The 17869-nt window shown below is 38.6% G+C and overlaps 1 protein-coding gene across 1 annotated transcript; it reads left to right on the plus strand.

Annotated features, from left to right (window-relative positions):
• Positions 1-268: 268 nt before the first annotated feature.
• On the plus strand, positions 269-17554 carry LOC139712629 (3-ketoacyl-CoA thiolase A, peroxisomal-like). The gene is made up of 11 exons (XM_071624440.1): positions 269-765; positions 5452-5603; positions 6137-6259; positions 7593-7691; positions 9545-9625; positions 10466-10562; positions 11639-11732; positions 12883-13062; positions 13640-13695; positions 14383-14528; positions 15050-17554. The coding sequence occupies exons 1-11, from the start codon at positions 520-522 to the stop codon at positions 15123-15125; spliced, it is 1350 nt and encodes a 449-aa protein (XP_071480541.1). The 5' UTR covers positions 269-519; the 3' UTR covers positions 15126-17554.
• The last annotated feature ends 315 nt before the right edge of the window (positions 17555-17869 follow it).

Here is a 17869-nt window from a genome sequence, read left to right on the forward strand (position 1 = left end):
TTTTGGAATATCGAATCCAGTGGCAGATCCAGAGGGGAGCGCACCGGGCGTGCCCCCCCCCCCCCCCCCCCTTAATTTTGTAAAGGCACCTCCCCCTTTTACGGAATTCTTGGATCCGCCCCTGCAAATAGCTTTATACGGTCCGGTAGGAAAAAAGGGGGGCACAATTACAACTAAGGAGCTCTAGCCACCCCCACCGGCCTCCAGCTCCAGCTCCATCCATGATCACCAGCAACACAGTCGCTGTCTTCCACCGCCTTCAATTCTCCTCGCTGCGCTGACACAGTGTACGCAGCTAGCTAGCTGAGCGCTCAAGCATCGGCGACCCCTCGTGCGTACAAGTCCAAAGGCCAGACTACATACACCTACTGTATTTATCGAGGTCATATTATAACGAAGTATTCTGCAAAGACTGTCTAAATATCTAATCTCAGCTGGAACAACAAACACGCTGAAGAGCCTGTCAGTCAAGTCCTTTTTACTCACTTTTGTTGGCCCGCGCTTACCGTTTGGGGATCAATGTCACTCCCAAGTGATTCCACCATGCATCGAATGTCTGTTCTATCGGGACATCTCTCCCATGGACTCCAGCACAGTGCGGCAGTACGCCGCCTACACAGCTGCGTCCCGACCCTCACGGCAGCCACCGCCAGACGACCGGGTCAGCGTCGGGCCGTGCCAGAAAGACGATCGAAACCCGACGACGTGGTAGTTGTGTCAGCCCTAAGAACGCCCATCGGAAAAGCGAAGAGAGGTTCCTTCAAGGTAGAAATGCAAATGTGTTTGAAGTAGAAGACTTAACGCTGATCTGATGAGTGTTTAAACGTTTACAGTGTTCTTTCAAGTCTTCAAATAATGGTAGGAAAAACAACTTGAAAGAAGGGAGGGGGATCGGAGGGGGCTGATACATCCAAGCCAAGTGGTGATGAAATGTCTGTGATTTTGCTCAGTTGATCGAAGTTCATCACTTCCCATTCAATTGCTTCAAGTGTGAAATCATTGTTTTTTTCTTGGGACCACTGATAGCTGTGACTCTGTGTCTGTGAGGAAAGGGGGGGGGGGGGGAGCAGATCAGTGTCTCTTGCACACGCATGTAAACATGAAAATAAAACATTTATTAGACCGGCTGTGTCTGATGTATACACACTAAACATTTTCATTGAGATGCTCAATGTTTGTGACAAAAGTGAACATTTTTAGGTAATTCAAAATGGGAGAATTAGTCCATAGTTTCTACTTTAAGGGCTAGGGCTAGAACTCATATAATTGGTTGAATTGTAATAGGTCCATCATTGTGCGCAGCTATGGCTGTATCTGCACTCCTTCACGGTGGCCTCCATAAGACATTCCAGGGTCAATTTTCATGGTATCGCATTGCAGTTTGCTATGCATTTTTACAACACTGCTACACAAACTAACTTTTGTGTAACAGTTTTCTTCCATAGAAGTGTACAGGATAACATTTGAAATATTGTTCAGCAGCTGAAATTGCTAATCAAATTTGAGTTCGAAAATTATTCCCTGCATTCTATGACTGGATATTAAGTGGATCGTATCACCGGACATTTTTTTTTTTTTTTTTTTTTTTTTTTTTGGCTCTGAATTCTGTACTCAGAGGATGAAATTTTGGCTAAAAATAGCACCAGTTATTCACAAAGTCCTGGAAATTTCGAATTCAGCAAAATTACAAAAATTAGACTTCAAATATACCCAGGGCTCTCCAAAAAGTTGTCTTTTAAGTTAGTTAGTGTGGTGAAAAATTGCATTATAATTTCAGACACGATTTGATAATCGACATCATTCGCATCGACCTTGTCCTTGCACCAGAACCACAATTTATACCCATGATTAAGGTACACATTCTTACCGAGCAGACGGCACAGAACAAAAACAAAAAAAATCATCAAATGAGAGTAATGAGACTCAAATTTCGTATTTTGGAAGGTGAAATGTCTAACATGAAAATTTTGAACTGTTCACGCGATAAAATCTTGTGCTAAATTGTTCTTCTAAATCTGAGGTAAAATGTGAATTTCTTAGCGTTTTCACATTTTTGTGTCACGTTTTTTGCGATTTCGGTCCATACAACACTCTGTGAGGCTAGTCTACGAAGTCCTGCACGTACTGAATGTCATTAGGCCTACGCAAAAACTTTCATGTCAGGAATTACCATGCTGTCTGGTAATACCAAATCAGGTACCGGTACCTGTATACAGTATTAGTCATATCTCCATTATGTACAACATATTCAGTTGTTCAGTTTGAGTTTGCTGATTTTTATCTTTCTATTGTGACTGTTATTTTGTTTGATCGTTTTAGTTTCATAATTTCACAACACATATGACTTATATGCCATTTACAAATCGTAGTCAGTCAAAGACACACTGTACAGGTTCACTTATTATGATAACACATCCTTTTAGTACATGCATTCAAAAAAAAATACTAATAATAAGTTGCAAGTAGAAGATAAGCCTATCGGCGTACGCTTTGTGAGAGAACCTTTCTTTTAATATAGTTTACACACATGAAATGGTTAAATTGTATTAATGGTATGTACTCCGTACAAGTAGGACACTTACATACTACTAGTTATAAGTTAGTAAGTTACAAAACTGTAGGTATTTAAACATCAATGGATGATTTGGGCACAAGATATGCTACTGGTAGGCGAAGATTACTGAGATGTTCCTTCATACAATTTAGATATATATGCACACTGAAGCCATGCTGTGGGCAGAATGCAAGCCCATACCCCAACACCCCTCCCCCCCCCAAAAAAAAAAAAAGCTCACGACACAAGGAAGCTAAATTGTAGCTTGCTGTAACTTATAAAACCAAAAAGCTTGACATAAAACTCTGTCATAATGCAATCTATTGCACAGCAACCCTGCTCATATTTGTCCATAATGCAAAACTCTCTCTATATACTGGGAAAGGGTACAGTATACCGTAGTGAATATCTTGTCTTGTGGTCATGCCATTTGCTGTACAGAGTAAAACAAATCAAACAGGACAGATTTGTACTTTGACCAACAGACAAAATATTGACTGTGGATTGCACTTCAACCTACTTATTGTGAGTTGTGCAGTTTTTACCGGGGAGATAAAGAGTGGCTATTAAAGCAACCTATCAAGTCTCGTGCATAAGGTGGAATTAAAAACTCACACTTCAGGTGCCTTTCTCACACTCACATGCCTGACAGACAAGCTTTTTAACAACTCACAAGAGGAAATACACAAAGAGATAGGGTTTGAAACCACCAAATAAAAAAGAAAGAAAAGGCCCATTTTGAGACAATATTCTTTTTATTGAAATAAGCCAAAATATTAGATTACTATGCCTCAAATTGCACAATTTTGATACAGCTTAAAATGCTTATAGAGCTGCTTACATTTTTTTACCTTGGTACACAGAAATTCTGAAATTGTTCATGGTAATTTACAGTACTACACAGCTGTGTTCATAAGAAGTTACAGTAATATGAAGTAGGCCCTACAAGTACAGCTGTGATGATAATGACATGATAAATTTTTGTGCTGAAAACCAGGCATTCTTTCATATGATTAATTGTAGCATATTAATGTGTATTAAATGCTACCAGGGCCCAAATGTACCAGCAAGAATCAGTTAAATCCATCCATTACCTGTTCCAATATATTTCACACCCAGCTTCCATATCCCCCCCCCCCCCCCCCCTTTATATTCTTGCACACAAACATGCCCACAAACTCTACACAGCATACAGTTTTGTATGTGCTGGTACTTTCCTTTAGAATGAAAACTGTAGACTACATGTATGTATAAAACTTTGAATGAAAGAGAAAAGCATCTTACAGCATTCATTTTATATGGTTTGAAATCACCAGTAGGTCATATGTAGGATACTACATTTGCTTAATGCAATTATAGGAAATCAAACAAATCAGGTTTACAGAGATCCACAATGCTTGCTCAAATTGCATGTTCATTGTATTCTCAAAAATATCTATAAAGATTTGACAAGTAGAGCTACGTTTAAGATAAAGATCACTCAGGTGTTAGCGTAACCTTTGTTATGATGGTACAGGTAGTGTAATAGTATGTGCCCTCACATGATAACACTGTAGTGGATGCACCAAAATGTGAACTGTAATTTAAATGGCTATCCAGGTCTCCAGTGTGCGCTCACTGAACATTGTACATACTTATAAATTGTGCAAACATTCAAACTATAAGTGACCCTGCATCACAAAACCAACAAAAAGTCGCCAGACATTGACTTTTAGTTAAGAGTATATTCTGAAAGAGCAGACTTCAAGCTTTAAAGTGATGTATAACCAAATCATCAAATGGACTCTCCTAACCTATCTAAATATTGGAAAGAAAGCACACACTCCAGAAAAGTGTGAACTGAGAAAAGGGCACAGGGTCTACTGTATATTCAAGCATTTAATCTTCACCAAGCCGTGCTACCTGTGCAATGAATGGGACGAAACAAAGGATGAAAACCACCGGTTTAACCACAATGAAGGGATTATCAGATTAAGATGAAATTAAGCATGTTGTATTAACACATTCTGTCCATGATAAATGCCAACTTTCAAAGCAGTAGCATCATCCTTTCTAACGTTATTAGAGTCGAAAGTGTGTACAGGTTTTTTTTTAAAAGAAGTGAAAGGGGGACTCTAAAGACACACCTAATCACACTATTCTAAAAAAAAATGTTCAAGATAAACTGCTAAAACACACACTTTGCTGTTCATTTTATGAGACCAAATTTTAGCATAGTGTAGAAGAAGACTTGCTCTTTCAGAAATTTTATATAAAAAAGTCAAGATTGACCAAATTGACCCTTTTCACCTATTTTCAGTCCTCACACAAAATCAGTGTGTGCGACCTTTTGTTCGTTTTGTGATGCACAGTCACATAGAACAATGTATCTTAACCCGTTGAGGACGGACTGATTTTGCTACAACACGCATTTCCCACAGACACCTGCCCAAGTATACTCGGGACTCGTCCTCAACGGGTTAAGCTGTTCAGAACAGAAAAAAAAAAATAAGCAAGACTACACATCAGTCAGCTATGAACAGTTTTAGTCATGGTAATTATAAAAAAAATCAAGAAGATCACAGTTATTTCACATTGCAACTATTTTGATTTCTTCATGAAACAGACACTGGTCACAAACATCCAAACTTGTAGTGCTCAAATTAATCTATCAGTCTGTTTGCTATCCGCGTCCTGCACAAAGCACTTAAAAACAAACATTCCAACACGCAACACAACTACCGCGGGTAACAAGTTTTCCCATTTGTCCAAATACATGAGCATTCAGGCTGGGACCTCACACTTTACCTTACTTGACCTACAGTGGGTATAACTTGCCCCTGGAGAGCTGATGGGTTTGTATAAACCCGATACCCTGCCAGTACGAATGTGATTATTTGTGTTTGTACTATGCACAGGACACACGAGCAGACGATCTGCTGGCTGCTGCATTTAAGGGCGTGCTGGATGAGACGAAGTTACCCCCGGAGCGTCTTGGAGACATCGTCGTCGGCAACGTGCTCCTGCCAGGCGGTGGCGCTATACAGGCAAGATTCGCTCAGTTCTTCAGGTAAGTGTCACATACTAACTGATGTCCCGTGAAATATACTATCACTCTTAATAGTGTCGGAAGATGATAGGGCCAAACAGATTGCTACACTTGGATGTAAGTTGAATATGCTCATTACTGATAAGTATCTCAAAGCTCTTTCACATAGCATTTAAGACATTGTGCTTTTAATAGTAAGTAATGATTCACACAAAATAGAAAACATTTGTCAGATGACACTTTTGTGCATTGAAACCGTTTGGTTACACTCTGTCGACTCAGGGTAGTTGTTAATTTATGATATTGCATTTTAGGGGAAAAAATTATGATCTTTGGAAAAAAACACAATAAAATGTAATGATTTGGTTTGATAGCTTTCACAATATACCAGTACATTGTAGGTGTCATTAAACAGTCATGCTTTTTATGCAAAATGCAAATTTTGTGCGTGATCTTGTCCTTGTCATGAAAATATTACAAATGCATCGCTAATGTCAGAGTTCAGTAGTTCTCGTGGGTAGATAAACACATACTGTTCTTTGATTTCCTTTCAGTGACATTCCAGAAACAGTGCCAATTAACACAGTCAACAGGCAATGTTCATCCGGCCTACAAGCTGTCATCAATGCTGCAGGAGGCATCAAGACAGGAGTGTACGATGTCGCCATGGCTGGCGGGTAGGTCAAGGGGAGGTCAAAGGAAGGTCAGAGGGAGGTCACTGTATAAAGAGACCAAATGTCCATTGTTGACCACCAAGTAATGATTTTTTTTTTTTTTTTTTGAAAAAAGGTGCTGTGGATGAGTCTTATATTTCTCAAGAATCATTTAATTTTTTTTTTTTTTTTTTTGTGGGCATTGGCAAACAATTTAACACCAGCATGGTGTATTATTTCTACCAGATTGGTTGCAGAATGCAGCTACTGGTCTTTTTAAAGAAAAATGCAGATTTTGTTGTACATATCTACTTGTACCCTTCTTTCAGTCCAGTTTGCGGGCATCAATTTCCACGTAGCACCAGTCTGCAGTAGTGATGCCAAAACTAATGCATCGTTTGGACATTTTTGTGAATAAACAGATAGCTCAATTATTTGCAATTTGTGTGGTTGAGATAGTTTTGATTAAAATAGAAGTGCTACAGGAATAAATTGTTGTCCATGTGTAGTCCCAGGCACCAAAATTTAAAAGATGTTTTTATCAGTTGGCTTAGCTGGTAGTATAGAATGTAGACACAGCTTGAGTGAAAATGTACAGAATTTGAAGGTTTATTTAACAATAAAAAAGGGGGATTAGGGCTACTAGTACCATTTATTCAAAAGAAGATATATCTAGTTTTGAATTGGTTCATCTTTTATCTGTTGTGATGACACATTGTATGTACATACCTCGACTTTTCTACATTTAAGTTGGCCATGATGAAACAAGCATATTTACAAGTTTAAGTAGATTTTTTTTTCCCCCAGGCTGGGATACTCTCAGTGGGATACGATTGTTTCATGCTCCATCACACACAATTGTTGAATGGTTTTACTTGATTTACTGCTAACTTGATAACTTGATTAGGCAGAAGAGTTTTTAATGTGTACAATCCCGCCGTTACTGTTTAAATGTGTGAGCCAGCGTCGAGTCCATGAGCCGGAGCGAAAGGGGCACTGGCTTTCGAGATCTCAACCCACGCGTTCACGCAATGCAAAACGCAGAAGACAGCCTTATACCCATGGGGTGAGGATTTATGTCAAGTGTATACAGACCACCATGACAACCGCCTTCCTCTGCAAGCATTCTGATGAAAAACTGGGAGCCATGCGCTGTGCATTTTGTATTTAATCTTTGATTCTGTATCTTTCTCTTCACTTCAAACATTCATGCAGTGTATAGTCAACTGTAATAACTATTTTTACACATATCTGATGTCAACTCCCCATCCAAACCAATCCCTTCCTTTCTCCACCCCGTCCTTTTCCAAACCACCTCACTTCATTCTGAGCTGCATTACGTCTTGCCCCCTTCCAGTGTGGAGTCCATGACACGCTCCCCAATGTACCAGGGTGAGGATCTTAACCCCAGGGTCTTGCAGAGCCAGGTCACGCAGGACTGTCTCACGCCGATGGGGTAGGTCACCTAAAAACATGACCCTCTTTCTGGACATTTTAACCCAAGAGGGGTTGGTAGGTGGGGTGGTGGTAGAGTTTGAAGTGGTGATTTAGAATGTTCAATAGCATTCTTCAAAATGTAGCACTTCTGTGGTAATATGGAATGTCATTGATTTTTTTTTTTTTTTAATCACTTGTCAGAAGTTATACTATAGAGAAGAATAATTATGTTCCTCTCCCTCTCATCTTCTTTCTACTCATTGCTGTTATAGTGTTGTTGTTTTTTGTCTTGTCTTTCTTTTTTTTTGCTTTTTTTATGCCACCTCCAGGAAGTGTCGCCAGAGGCATTATGTTTTCAGGTTGTCCATTCTTCTGTCCGTCCATCTTTCTGTCCGTAATCAATTTTGTGGACAGGATAACTTAAAACCGTTTGAGTTATCATAATGAAACTTGTATCAGTGAACAAAGTTTTGCCTATCAACTTGTTGATGCACTTGCTTAAGGTCAAAAGTGAAGGTCAAATTCTTTCAATGTCACTGTTTCCCCATACCAATACAATGGCTGAAGGTATTTTCTTGAAACTTACTGTATATGCATTATCAGACAAGTTTCTGTAGTGAATGTTTTCTGCCATAGGTTCAAAGGTCAAGTGATGCTTGAATTTAGTTGTTTTCTCCTTATCTCGGAAATACGTGTAGCTCAGGGTACAATGTATCTTCATGAAAATGTGGTTTCATGACATTTGCTCCTGCTACAATTGCTCCCATGAAATATCTGGCATGCTAAGCCAATCACAAAAGCTACCCGTAAATATAACCCTAATTCTGATCCTTACATCAAACTAAACCTAAAGCCCTATCATATCCCTAACCCTAACCCCAAGTCTGTGGAGAAAATATAATCAAAGCAATTGTCGCACAAGCAAATGTCGTGCCACCGCTTCATGAAGATGTGTTTCATGCCCTCTCCTTTCATTCTAACTGGCATTCCTGTTTTATGACTTACAATCTTTCATCCACTCTTTCAAGATGCTTGAATGATTTGCCTGAGAATCTTTCATTGCTTCAGTGCTTATATCTTATTGATGCATCAGTCTTGCAATGCATGTAATGCTCATTTATTTTATAGTACTATTTGAATGATTCTGGATTGCATTCAATCAAGTATATGACATAAAATATACATATAGATGCTACTGTATACAAACAATATATTTACTAATGGTCTTTGTCCATTTGCCTCTTGAAATGTAAAGCGTGAATCATCTTGATAATGGTCTTGCACAATTATCAACAGAGTTTTCCAACTCTGCATGTTACTATGGGGGGCATCAATATTTAAAAACAAAATGGATTGATGGGAAGAAATGGAAAATCTGGTGCCATTAAGACTGACATATACCCTCTCAAAATGATTCAACAGCAGCAAATGCACAGTTGCATCAACGAAATTTAAACAGGATTGACTAAAATCTCGTCTCCAAGGTTTGAAGCAAAAGCATAAAACCAAAACAAGAATAGAACTAATGCAACAGTTCTTCTGTTCATGTTTGATGACGTATGTCTGTAGAAATGCATGTCAGTCAAATGTTTTTGTTTATTGTGTTTATGTTTTCCTTGACTTATCTCTCTGGAAGAGATGAGTCCAATATTGCTCCAAATTGTTTATTTTCCCAATTGACGTCCTTTTCTTATTAAATCATTGGTATACAAACTCGACCAATTTGTTTTAATGTGTAGTATAATCTGTTTGTGTGGACACCAAGAATGCACATATGGAGCTATTGCAGTAAAATAGCTTCCTAACTTCTCATGAATGCCATTCTGCTTGATGTGGCTTTTGACAAACTCTGTTGCACTTCGATTCTGACAGGATCACCTCAGAGAACGTGGCAGCAAAGTTTGGAGTTACCAGGGAACAGCAAGACCAGATGGCATACGAATCACAGAAGAAGTGAGTATGTGTATGCCAAAATAATCTGTTTTGATGTCATTTCTTGGAATATGAGGTTTTGTACTGTTGGAAATGTATGGGGATAAAAGCACTGGTAGTAGTAGCTGTAGTAGTAGTAGTAGTAGTAGTAGTAGTAGTAGTAGTAGTAGTAGTAGTAGTAGTAGTAGTAGTTGTGGTAGTAGTAGTAGTAGTAGTGGTAGTAGTAGTAGTAGTAGTAGTGGTGGTAGAAGTAGTAGTAGTGGTAGTAGTAGTGGTTGTAGTAGTAGCAGTAGTAGTAGTGGTAGTAGTAGCAGTAGTAGTAGTAATAGTACGTGGTGTAGCAGTAGCAGTAGCAATGGTGGTAATGATAATAATACTGATTAGTGATTACCACCATCATCATTATGATGGTGGAATTTGGTTTTTGTGGGTCACTTTCCTATTGCAATCATTATTGTTTCACAATTTACCCCGGTCACTCTGGTCAAACCTGCATGTCCAGTGCAGTGTACTTTCTCCTCTCCCTGGCAAGCATTCCAGCCAGGCAACTATTTGGTATCCACATGCAGTGTATGCTAAATTTAACCACAAGAATGCTTCGTTTCCGTCATGGTACCCCTGTAGCTATTTGTGTAACTTGGTAAAGAGAAAGGAGAGCTACCGATGGAATGACATGCCATACAGTGTTGAATCTAAACATCATCAGAAACTAGCAAGAATGGAGAATCTTCTGATTTATATGTCAATAAACAGAAGTACAATCTATCTGTGACATACATGAAAATACTAATTGACTTGTGATTTAAGAACTCAGGTTTCAATCTCTATGTGTTTTGTATGAATTCTTCCTATGATTTACAGGGCTGCAGCCGCACAGCAAAAAGGTTACTTTGACCGCGAGATCATCCCCGTTACGACAGTCATCCAAGACGAGTCTGGCAATGAAACAGAGATCACGGTGAGCAGCATCATTAACTCTTGTCATCACTAATGTGCACATTGTCAGTGGTGTGATGTTGATGGTGGTTTTCAGAGGGTTAAACGGGAATTACCTTTTGACATACAATATGTTGATTCAGTGAATGCAGAAATATTATTGGAATAAATTAGTAATGTTTTAGCACAACCAGATTGTCTGTTCGAGAGTTATGGATTCTTAAAGTTTTGGTCAAATATGCAGCAGTTACCTACATACCTGCATGCCATTATTACCTCCGCCAAGGGGGGAGGTTATGTTTTTGTTACCATTGGTTTGTTAGTTAGTTACAGCTGTAGTTAGTTTGTCCGTGTGCAAAATAACTCAAAAAGTAGGGAACGGATTAGGATGAAACTTGTAGGAAAGGTTGAGAATGACATAAGTAACAAACGATTAATTTTTGGTAGTGATCCGAGAATTTTGGGGGAATTTATGAAGGATTTTTGATATTTTGGCAGGTAGGGTCAATGAACTTGGGAGTTCAGGCTGCGCGTATTTAAGGTTTGCATGCGCGCACTAAAGTGCGTGCTCTAATTTCTGCTAGGGCAAGGCGCACTGTGCAGCTGAGGGTTCATGACGTAACAAAGGCTTCTATATTGGGAAATCGGGAGACTTTCAGTACACTATTATAAACACTTTCAGCATGAATACAAGTACGTATGGGTGGAAATCACTGATATCTCTATGGAAGAACAAGATCAGTGGTGGAAATGAGTTGCATGCTTGGTGGAGGTCTGCGCTCTCTGAGTGCTTCTCTAGTTTTTTAATGCAACGGCTATCAGTGGTATTTTGTGTTGTCAAAATAGTGCAACAATAGAAAAAGGACACTATAAAGAGAATCTCATACATTTTCATTTTTATATTGGTGAAAGAGCTCTCGACTTGCCTCCTTTAGAGCAGGGAAAACAAAATTACCCTTTTGGCCTTACCGTACATTGTACATCAGTAACAAGAAAAAGAATATATGGATTTTTTACTGTAATCAAAATTGAAATCTTGTTTGATTTGAAATGGCAAAATGTATTGCTTTATGGACTTTCCTCTTGACTTGACCATAGGTGACCAAAGATGATGGTATCCGTGCGAACACAACCCTTGAAGGTCTGGCCAAACTGAAACCCTCCTTCTCCGCGGATGGCACAACGACAGCAGGTTCGGATCCACTTACAGCACGCTGTTATCTTGCCTAGAATTTCTCTCTAAATCACATCAACAAACAGAAGCCTAATTCAAATTACCATAAGTGATTATAATGATTCTTGCATCGAGTTGTTCTCAGTGCAACTGGTTGACAACTCCAAAACACTCCAATAAAATCAGTGTGTGTGTATGTCAGTAAATGTCAATGAAGGGCAACCAGCACCCTACCTGTCATAGTTTTGATATCTAGACTTCAACTGCCTTTTTTCAAATTCAAAACTTACAGACTAGCATTTGCCTGACAGTGATTGAAATAGCAGCTCTTACTTTGTGACCTCAGTATTGGTGGTGCAAGGCAGGGGCTTGTGTCCAGATTTTGTCAAAATTATTAATTTTGGTATATGGTTTCATGCCATTAAGGATTTTCTGTATCTTATGCAATAATAGAATTTCAGATGAATAACAGAGGTTTAAAAAGTTCTCTAGGTAGATGGCATACAATGAGTCCAGCAACAGCTCGTTTGTGTTTTGTTTTTGTGTCGGCATAACCTTAAAAAAGCATTGATTTTGAATTGCAGCTGTAGTAACAACATAAGTTGAGCAAACTGTAGCTGTGATGAGAATAAGTTTATCCCAGCTTCATAGAGACAGCCATCAGACAGGCACACTATAGATTGAGCAGTAACAGATGTGTGTACAACTGTGAGTATATTGTATGTCAGTTTGTATGATCGTGTTTGACTAATATATTCATTGAAAGCATTGTCACTGCCGGCAACCAGGAATAGTCTGGTGGTAGTGTTGCTGTCCAGAAAGCAGTAGATGACAGGTTCGAGTCCCGTGGTTCCTTTTTTCCGGCATAATTGTTAAATTACAGATCAGCAGTTGCGATCTTACAAATTTCATTTGTAGAGGGAGACAAATTGAAGAAAATTCACACCTCAATATATTTATTGTTGTCTACCAGTGATGAACAAACATCTTTTTTTCATGATTGAACAAACAGTAAATACTCATAACATATCCTCTTCATACTGCGCAGTTGTTTCATGATGTACTCTGCTCCTCCCCCGCCCCTCCTTTACCCCCTTCCCCTCCCATGCTGCTCCTTTTCAACTCCCTCTCCTCTTTCCCTCCTACAAATCTCACCAACCTTCTCCAGGTAACTCCAGCCAGGTGAGCGATGGAGCAGCTGCCGTTCTCATGGCCAGCAGGGCGGCGGCCGAATCCCTCAACCTACCCGCCCGACTGGTGCTGGTCTCCTACGCCGTGGTGGGCGTGCCCCCTGCCATCATGGGTATCGGCCCCGCCTACGCCATCCCAGAAGCACTCAAGAAGGCTGGTGAGCATCCTTAAAAGTCTTACTTTCATGCGGATGCTGTCATTGTTATGAATACAGGCACTGTTTAGTATTGTGGTGAACTCACTTTCAAAACTCTGCTGACCGGGTGGTTTGATGATGTTCAAATGCAAGACAAAACACACTATCATGCAAAAGTTTTGAGAATATTTCCATCATTTTCGAGAGATCTGAGAAGAAATATCACCCTGCCAATAAAACATTTACTAAATCAAAGAATGGTTTATTCGAGCAACGCTGTGTATGATAAATATTGAGCATGCTTAAAGGGGAATACAGTCTAGAGTTTCCAGTTTTCTAGGGCATCCAGATGGTAGAATCTCCTGTTTAAAAGATGTGCTAAGGGTTGGAGCCTCTGCTAAAGCTTGCTTTGTGCCTCTGCTGCATACATGTATTAAAGGGTATAATCAACACAAGATGCGCCCATTCTAATATACTGGCAGATACTATCGCTATGTACTCTTATCTCACCCTAACTCATTACCCTGCTGCATTTGTATACCATGCACTACCACATTGTGACCTGCCACGTATCACAGATTATCTCTGTCATTTCCAGGTCTAACAACTGATGACATTGAGATCTTCGAAATCAACGAGGCATTTGCAAGTCAGGTGAGGTTAAAGTTCAGTTCCACATCGTGTTTGAGTTGTATTTGATAAATAAAGTGTAATTAGACACCCCCACCCCCCAAAAAACCCCAAAACAAAACAAAACAAAGCAAAGCAAAACAAAAACATATCAATCCACTCAAATGTTGTATGATTACTTTTGTGAACAAACCAGTTTGAGAGTTTTGAGTATATTTCATTACCAGAATTCAACTTGCATAAAATGTATGAGGCTGTAACAAATGTCAGCATTTCTTCAAAACATGAAGCCTGAAATTATGTAATGAAACTTCTATTATTTTGTGTCTATGATTGTATACTTTTGTTATAGTCAACCTAATCATGATACGGAATAGCATGCTAGACTTTAAAATTTGATTAAATACAGTGGCACAGCTATGAAAGGTTGGCATACTGCACACTGTATACTTTGCAAAGTTAGATGTACTTTTATGGAATTTTTTAAACGGACATAATGATGCAAACAGCACAATCGTCAATCCCAAATGATTTGTTTTAAACGTAAATTCCCGATTGGCAAGGCAGAATAGCTCTTGAAATGAGAACGGGACAATCTGTCTCTGAATATTAAGGTTTGCTGACTACGTGTGTGTCATGCTGGTAATATCTGTGATAGTGTTCGTACACTCTGTGACATTTCTACTTCATTTGTGTTGCTGCTTGTATCAGGCCTTCTACTGTGTGCAGAAACTGGGCATCCCCATGGAGAAAGTGAACCCCAACGGGGGTGCCATAGCCCTCGGACACCCCCTGGGTTGCACAGGATCTCGCCAGGTAGCCACCCTCCTTCATGAGATGGAGCGCAGGGGTAACAGGTGAGCGATATCATTCATTCCCTTGTGAGATTCATGTACAGTGGACTCCCGTTTTAACAAAGTCCTCGGGACCGGCAGTTTTCTTTCGTTGTATCAAAATTTCGTTATAACCGAACAAATATAATAAACAATAAAAAAGACAAAGAGGCGATGATTTTGTGACCTGGATTTTTGCTGCGTTGTAACCGCAATTTCGTTAATTGAAGTGCGCTGTACTATCATGTCGGCATTGCCACTTGCCTGTTGCTCAAGAGAGACTTGTAAAATGTACAAAGTAGATGAAATGTCCCAATCAACAATGCATGCACTGAATAAAATTTGAACCTATAGAACCTCAAATGAAGCAGAGCTGACAGTCTTGCTGATTCTGTAGGAGGTTTTCTTGAAAACATGTACCGGTATTATTATACTTCATCATGTCCAGACAACAGAATACAAAAACCTCCATGATTTAGAAAATGTTACACGTACACATTACAAGACATTTTTCTTTGCTCTCTTTTTTTTTTCCCACGCTACAGGGCATACGGAGTGATTTCAATGTGTATTGGAACAGGAATGGGTGCTGCAGCCGTCTTTTACTACCCTGGCAAGTAGATACCTACAGAGGGCGCTGTGCCACATCATTTAATCAAAGGATTTGCATCGGCAGGACACTCAGATACAGTCACTGATGGCAACATTCAGTATAAAAATGAAATCCATCATGCAGTTGCTTGGATATTAATGTTGGTGTTAACTTGCCAAGACCCAATGCGGTTTTCTTGTCCATGTAATGCTGCAAGCTGTTAGATATGATGATATTTTTTTTTTTGACATTTATCGATGAAGTTGCCTTACTGATAACCAGACATCATAATTATGGAAGTCTAGGCATGTGGAAATCTTTTGATGTAGCACTGTCGGTATATTTTCTGTCTCCAAACCATAATACGTTGTGAAAGGCAAATGATGAAAAAAGAAGAAAAAGTAGGGGGAAAATTGGAATGATTTCTAATTTGTGTTTGGTTGTATTTTGAGCAGATAAGCAGCATTCTCTTATACACTGTAAGTTCTCATCTACAGGTTTACTTTGGAATCATACTATGACAGTGCCTACAAATATTTGAGAGCCTGAACAATCTGTATTGCCATTAATGTGATAGGAAACAGTAAGGAATTTGTATTTGAAGAAAGGACGATGAGATGGCAGTGTCTTTGAAATATGAAATAGAAGTTATGTCACATTCAGCATACATGCATATGTAAATGGTAGCAAATGCCTATGATGAAGGATTGTTAGAATTTTAACAACTCTTGTTGTTAAAAAAGAGCACAAATTTACAGGTGGTGTGATGTATTTTGTGTTGTATCAGTTTTGCAGAATATTCAGCTTAGCTTTCTGTTGACATGAAATACAGATTCCATCTTTCATAATCACTGGGACTGATATTTCCATTGACAAGAGAGTATGAAATTTTTGTCTGTGAAATATATTTTTGTATAAGACAAAAAAAAAAACAATCATGCTGAAAAAAAAAAAAAAATCATAATTTTGTTCACAACTCAGGGTGTACTAAATATCATAAAACAGTGAACATTTTTTTTTTTATTATAATGCATCAATATGTATGTCTGTAATCCTGTTGATATTGCACATTGCAGTGAGATAACGTGTGATGTTACGTCAGTCCTGTGGCCAGCTTAAATTTAGTGGAAGCCGTTAAATTATGACATGTTGCGTAGAAAAGCATCCATTGAAGAAATATGGGCTTTGCGATTGTCATGTTTACAAGACATGGGTATTATTTTATGAAGAATTATAATTGGTTATATAGCTGATTTCTATCATAAGTCTATGGCAGCCTGTGTGGTAAAGAAATTTATAATCAATTATATCTTTTGATAAAACGGGGCCATGTTGTTGTTATGAGATACACAAGTTCCACTAAATCTACTATAAAAGTTCTAAAAGAACTTGAGGGACTGGACCACCCTAATTGTGCTTTGTACAGCTTTGTACCCCAAGTCCAAAGCGAGATGCACACTATGCATTGAATAACACTATCACACCGGAAGTATTGGAGATTGGTAACTCAGCAAGTCCCATCAATTTCATATTTTTGTGGTTTGATGTCATATCTTTTAATTATGACTTTTACCATTCATTATCCATGTTTCATAAGGTCCACTGAATGGATTTAATTATATGTGTATAGTACAACCTCGGTAAAATGAGATCAGATATAGTGAGATAGCTATTTGAGGTAATATCCACCTGCCATTCCTTTTGTATTCTTATGCTTTTTTATCCTGGATATGATGAGATTCTTGATATAATGATGACAATTCAGTGGTTGCAAACGCTCATTATAACTAGGTTCCCTGGTATATTATGTACATTGTACCTTTCGTTTGAGCCTCTTTTTTGCTCATCTATGATTGCTATGGCTCCAGAACTGTCAAAATCCTCTTGACTGCTAGATTTTTAGCTCATTCTTAAATGGGCAACACGTCTTAAAAGAATAACAATAACATTCATGGTTCTCTCTCCAATTGCCAAGTGTGTTGTAAATTTGACTTTGTTCAGAGTGTGAATACAGGGCACTCCAGCTACAATGAATACCGTTATAACAAAATTTCATTACTACAAACTTCCTGTTGAAATTCAAGGCCCAAAATTACAATTGTTTAAGTCTGTGGTGCAAGATTCTGTTTGGTCATAATGGAATTTTGATATAATGAAAGAAAAATGCCAGTCCCAAGGAATTTGCTACAATCTGATTTGCCTGTTTAGTGAGTTCCATCAAATTTCTCTCCATTGCAGGATTATTATCATGTGCAGTGATATTTAGAGGTGCCAATTTGATGATTACCAGATAATGATTTCTGCACCAAACAGACACTTCCAAGAAGTTGATGGGCTGAGAGATATTGCAAATTGTTGAATTAGAACAATGATGTGAATGGGTGTCTTGAATGTAATCTGTGCAATACGGAAATAACTGTCTTCAAAATTTTTGATAACATGCAAGTTTGAAGAATAAATAAATGCCATAATCACTTGTACAGTTTGTAGTTGTCACTGTCCTTGATTGTGCAGTGTTTGTGTTCATACAACTGCCCAGTTGATGGCAAAACACCTTTAGCTTGTAATTTGTAATGGATTCGCTGAAGAGAAAATGTGATCTGTATATATAAGATGAAGTGACCTGTGAGTGATATTCCCATGAGATAAAAAAAGGATCAAAAGGATTATGTTAAAGCAGTGGAATTGCATGTGTAGTTGACAGAATTTCATAGATTCACCATCACCCAGTTGAGCCCATTCTTACCTGCATTGTATGTACCAAATGAGTGTA

The sequence above is a fragment of the Diadema antillarum genome, unplaced genomic scaffold, assembly GCF_040938485.1.
Source record: "Diadema antillarum isolate AM-2024a unplaced genomic scaffold, OU_Dant_1.0 seq00001832_RagTag, whole genome shotgun sequence".
NCBI classification, from domain to species: Eukaryota; Metazoa; Echinodermata; class Echinoidea; order Diadematoida; family Diadematidae; genus Diadema; species Diadema antillarum.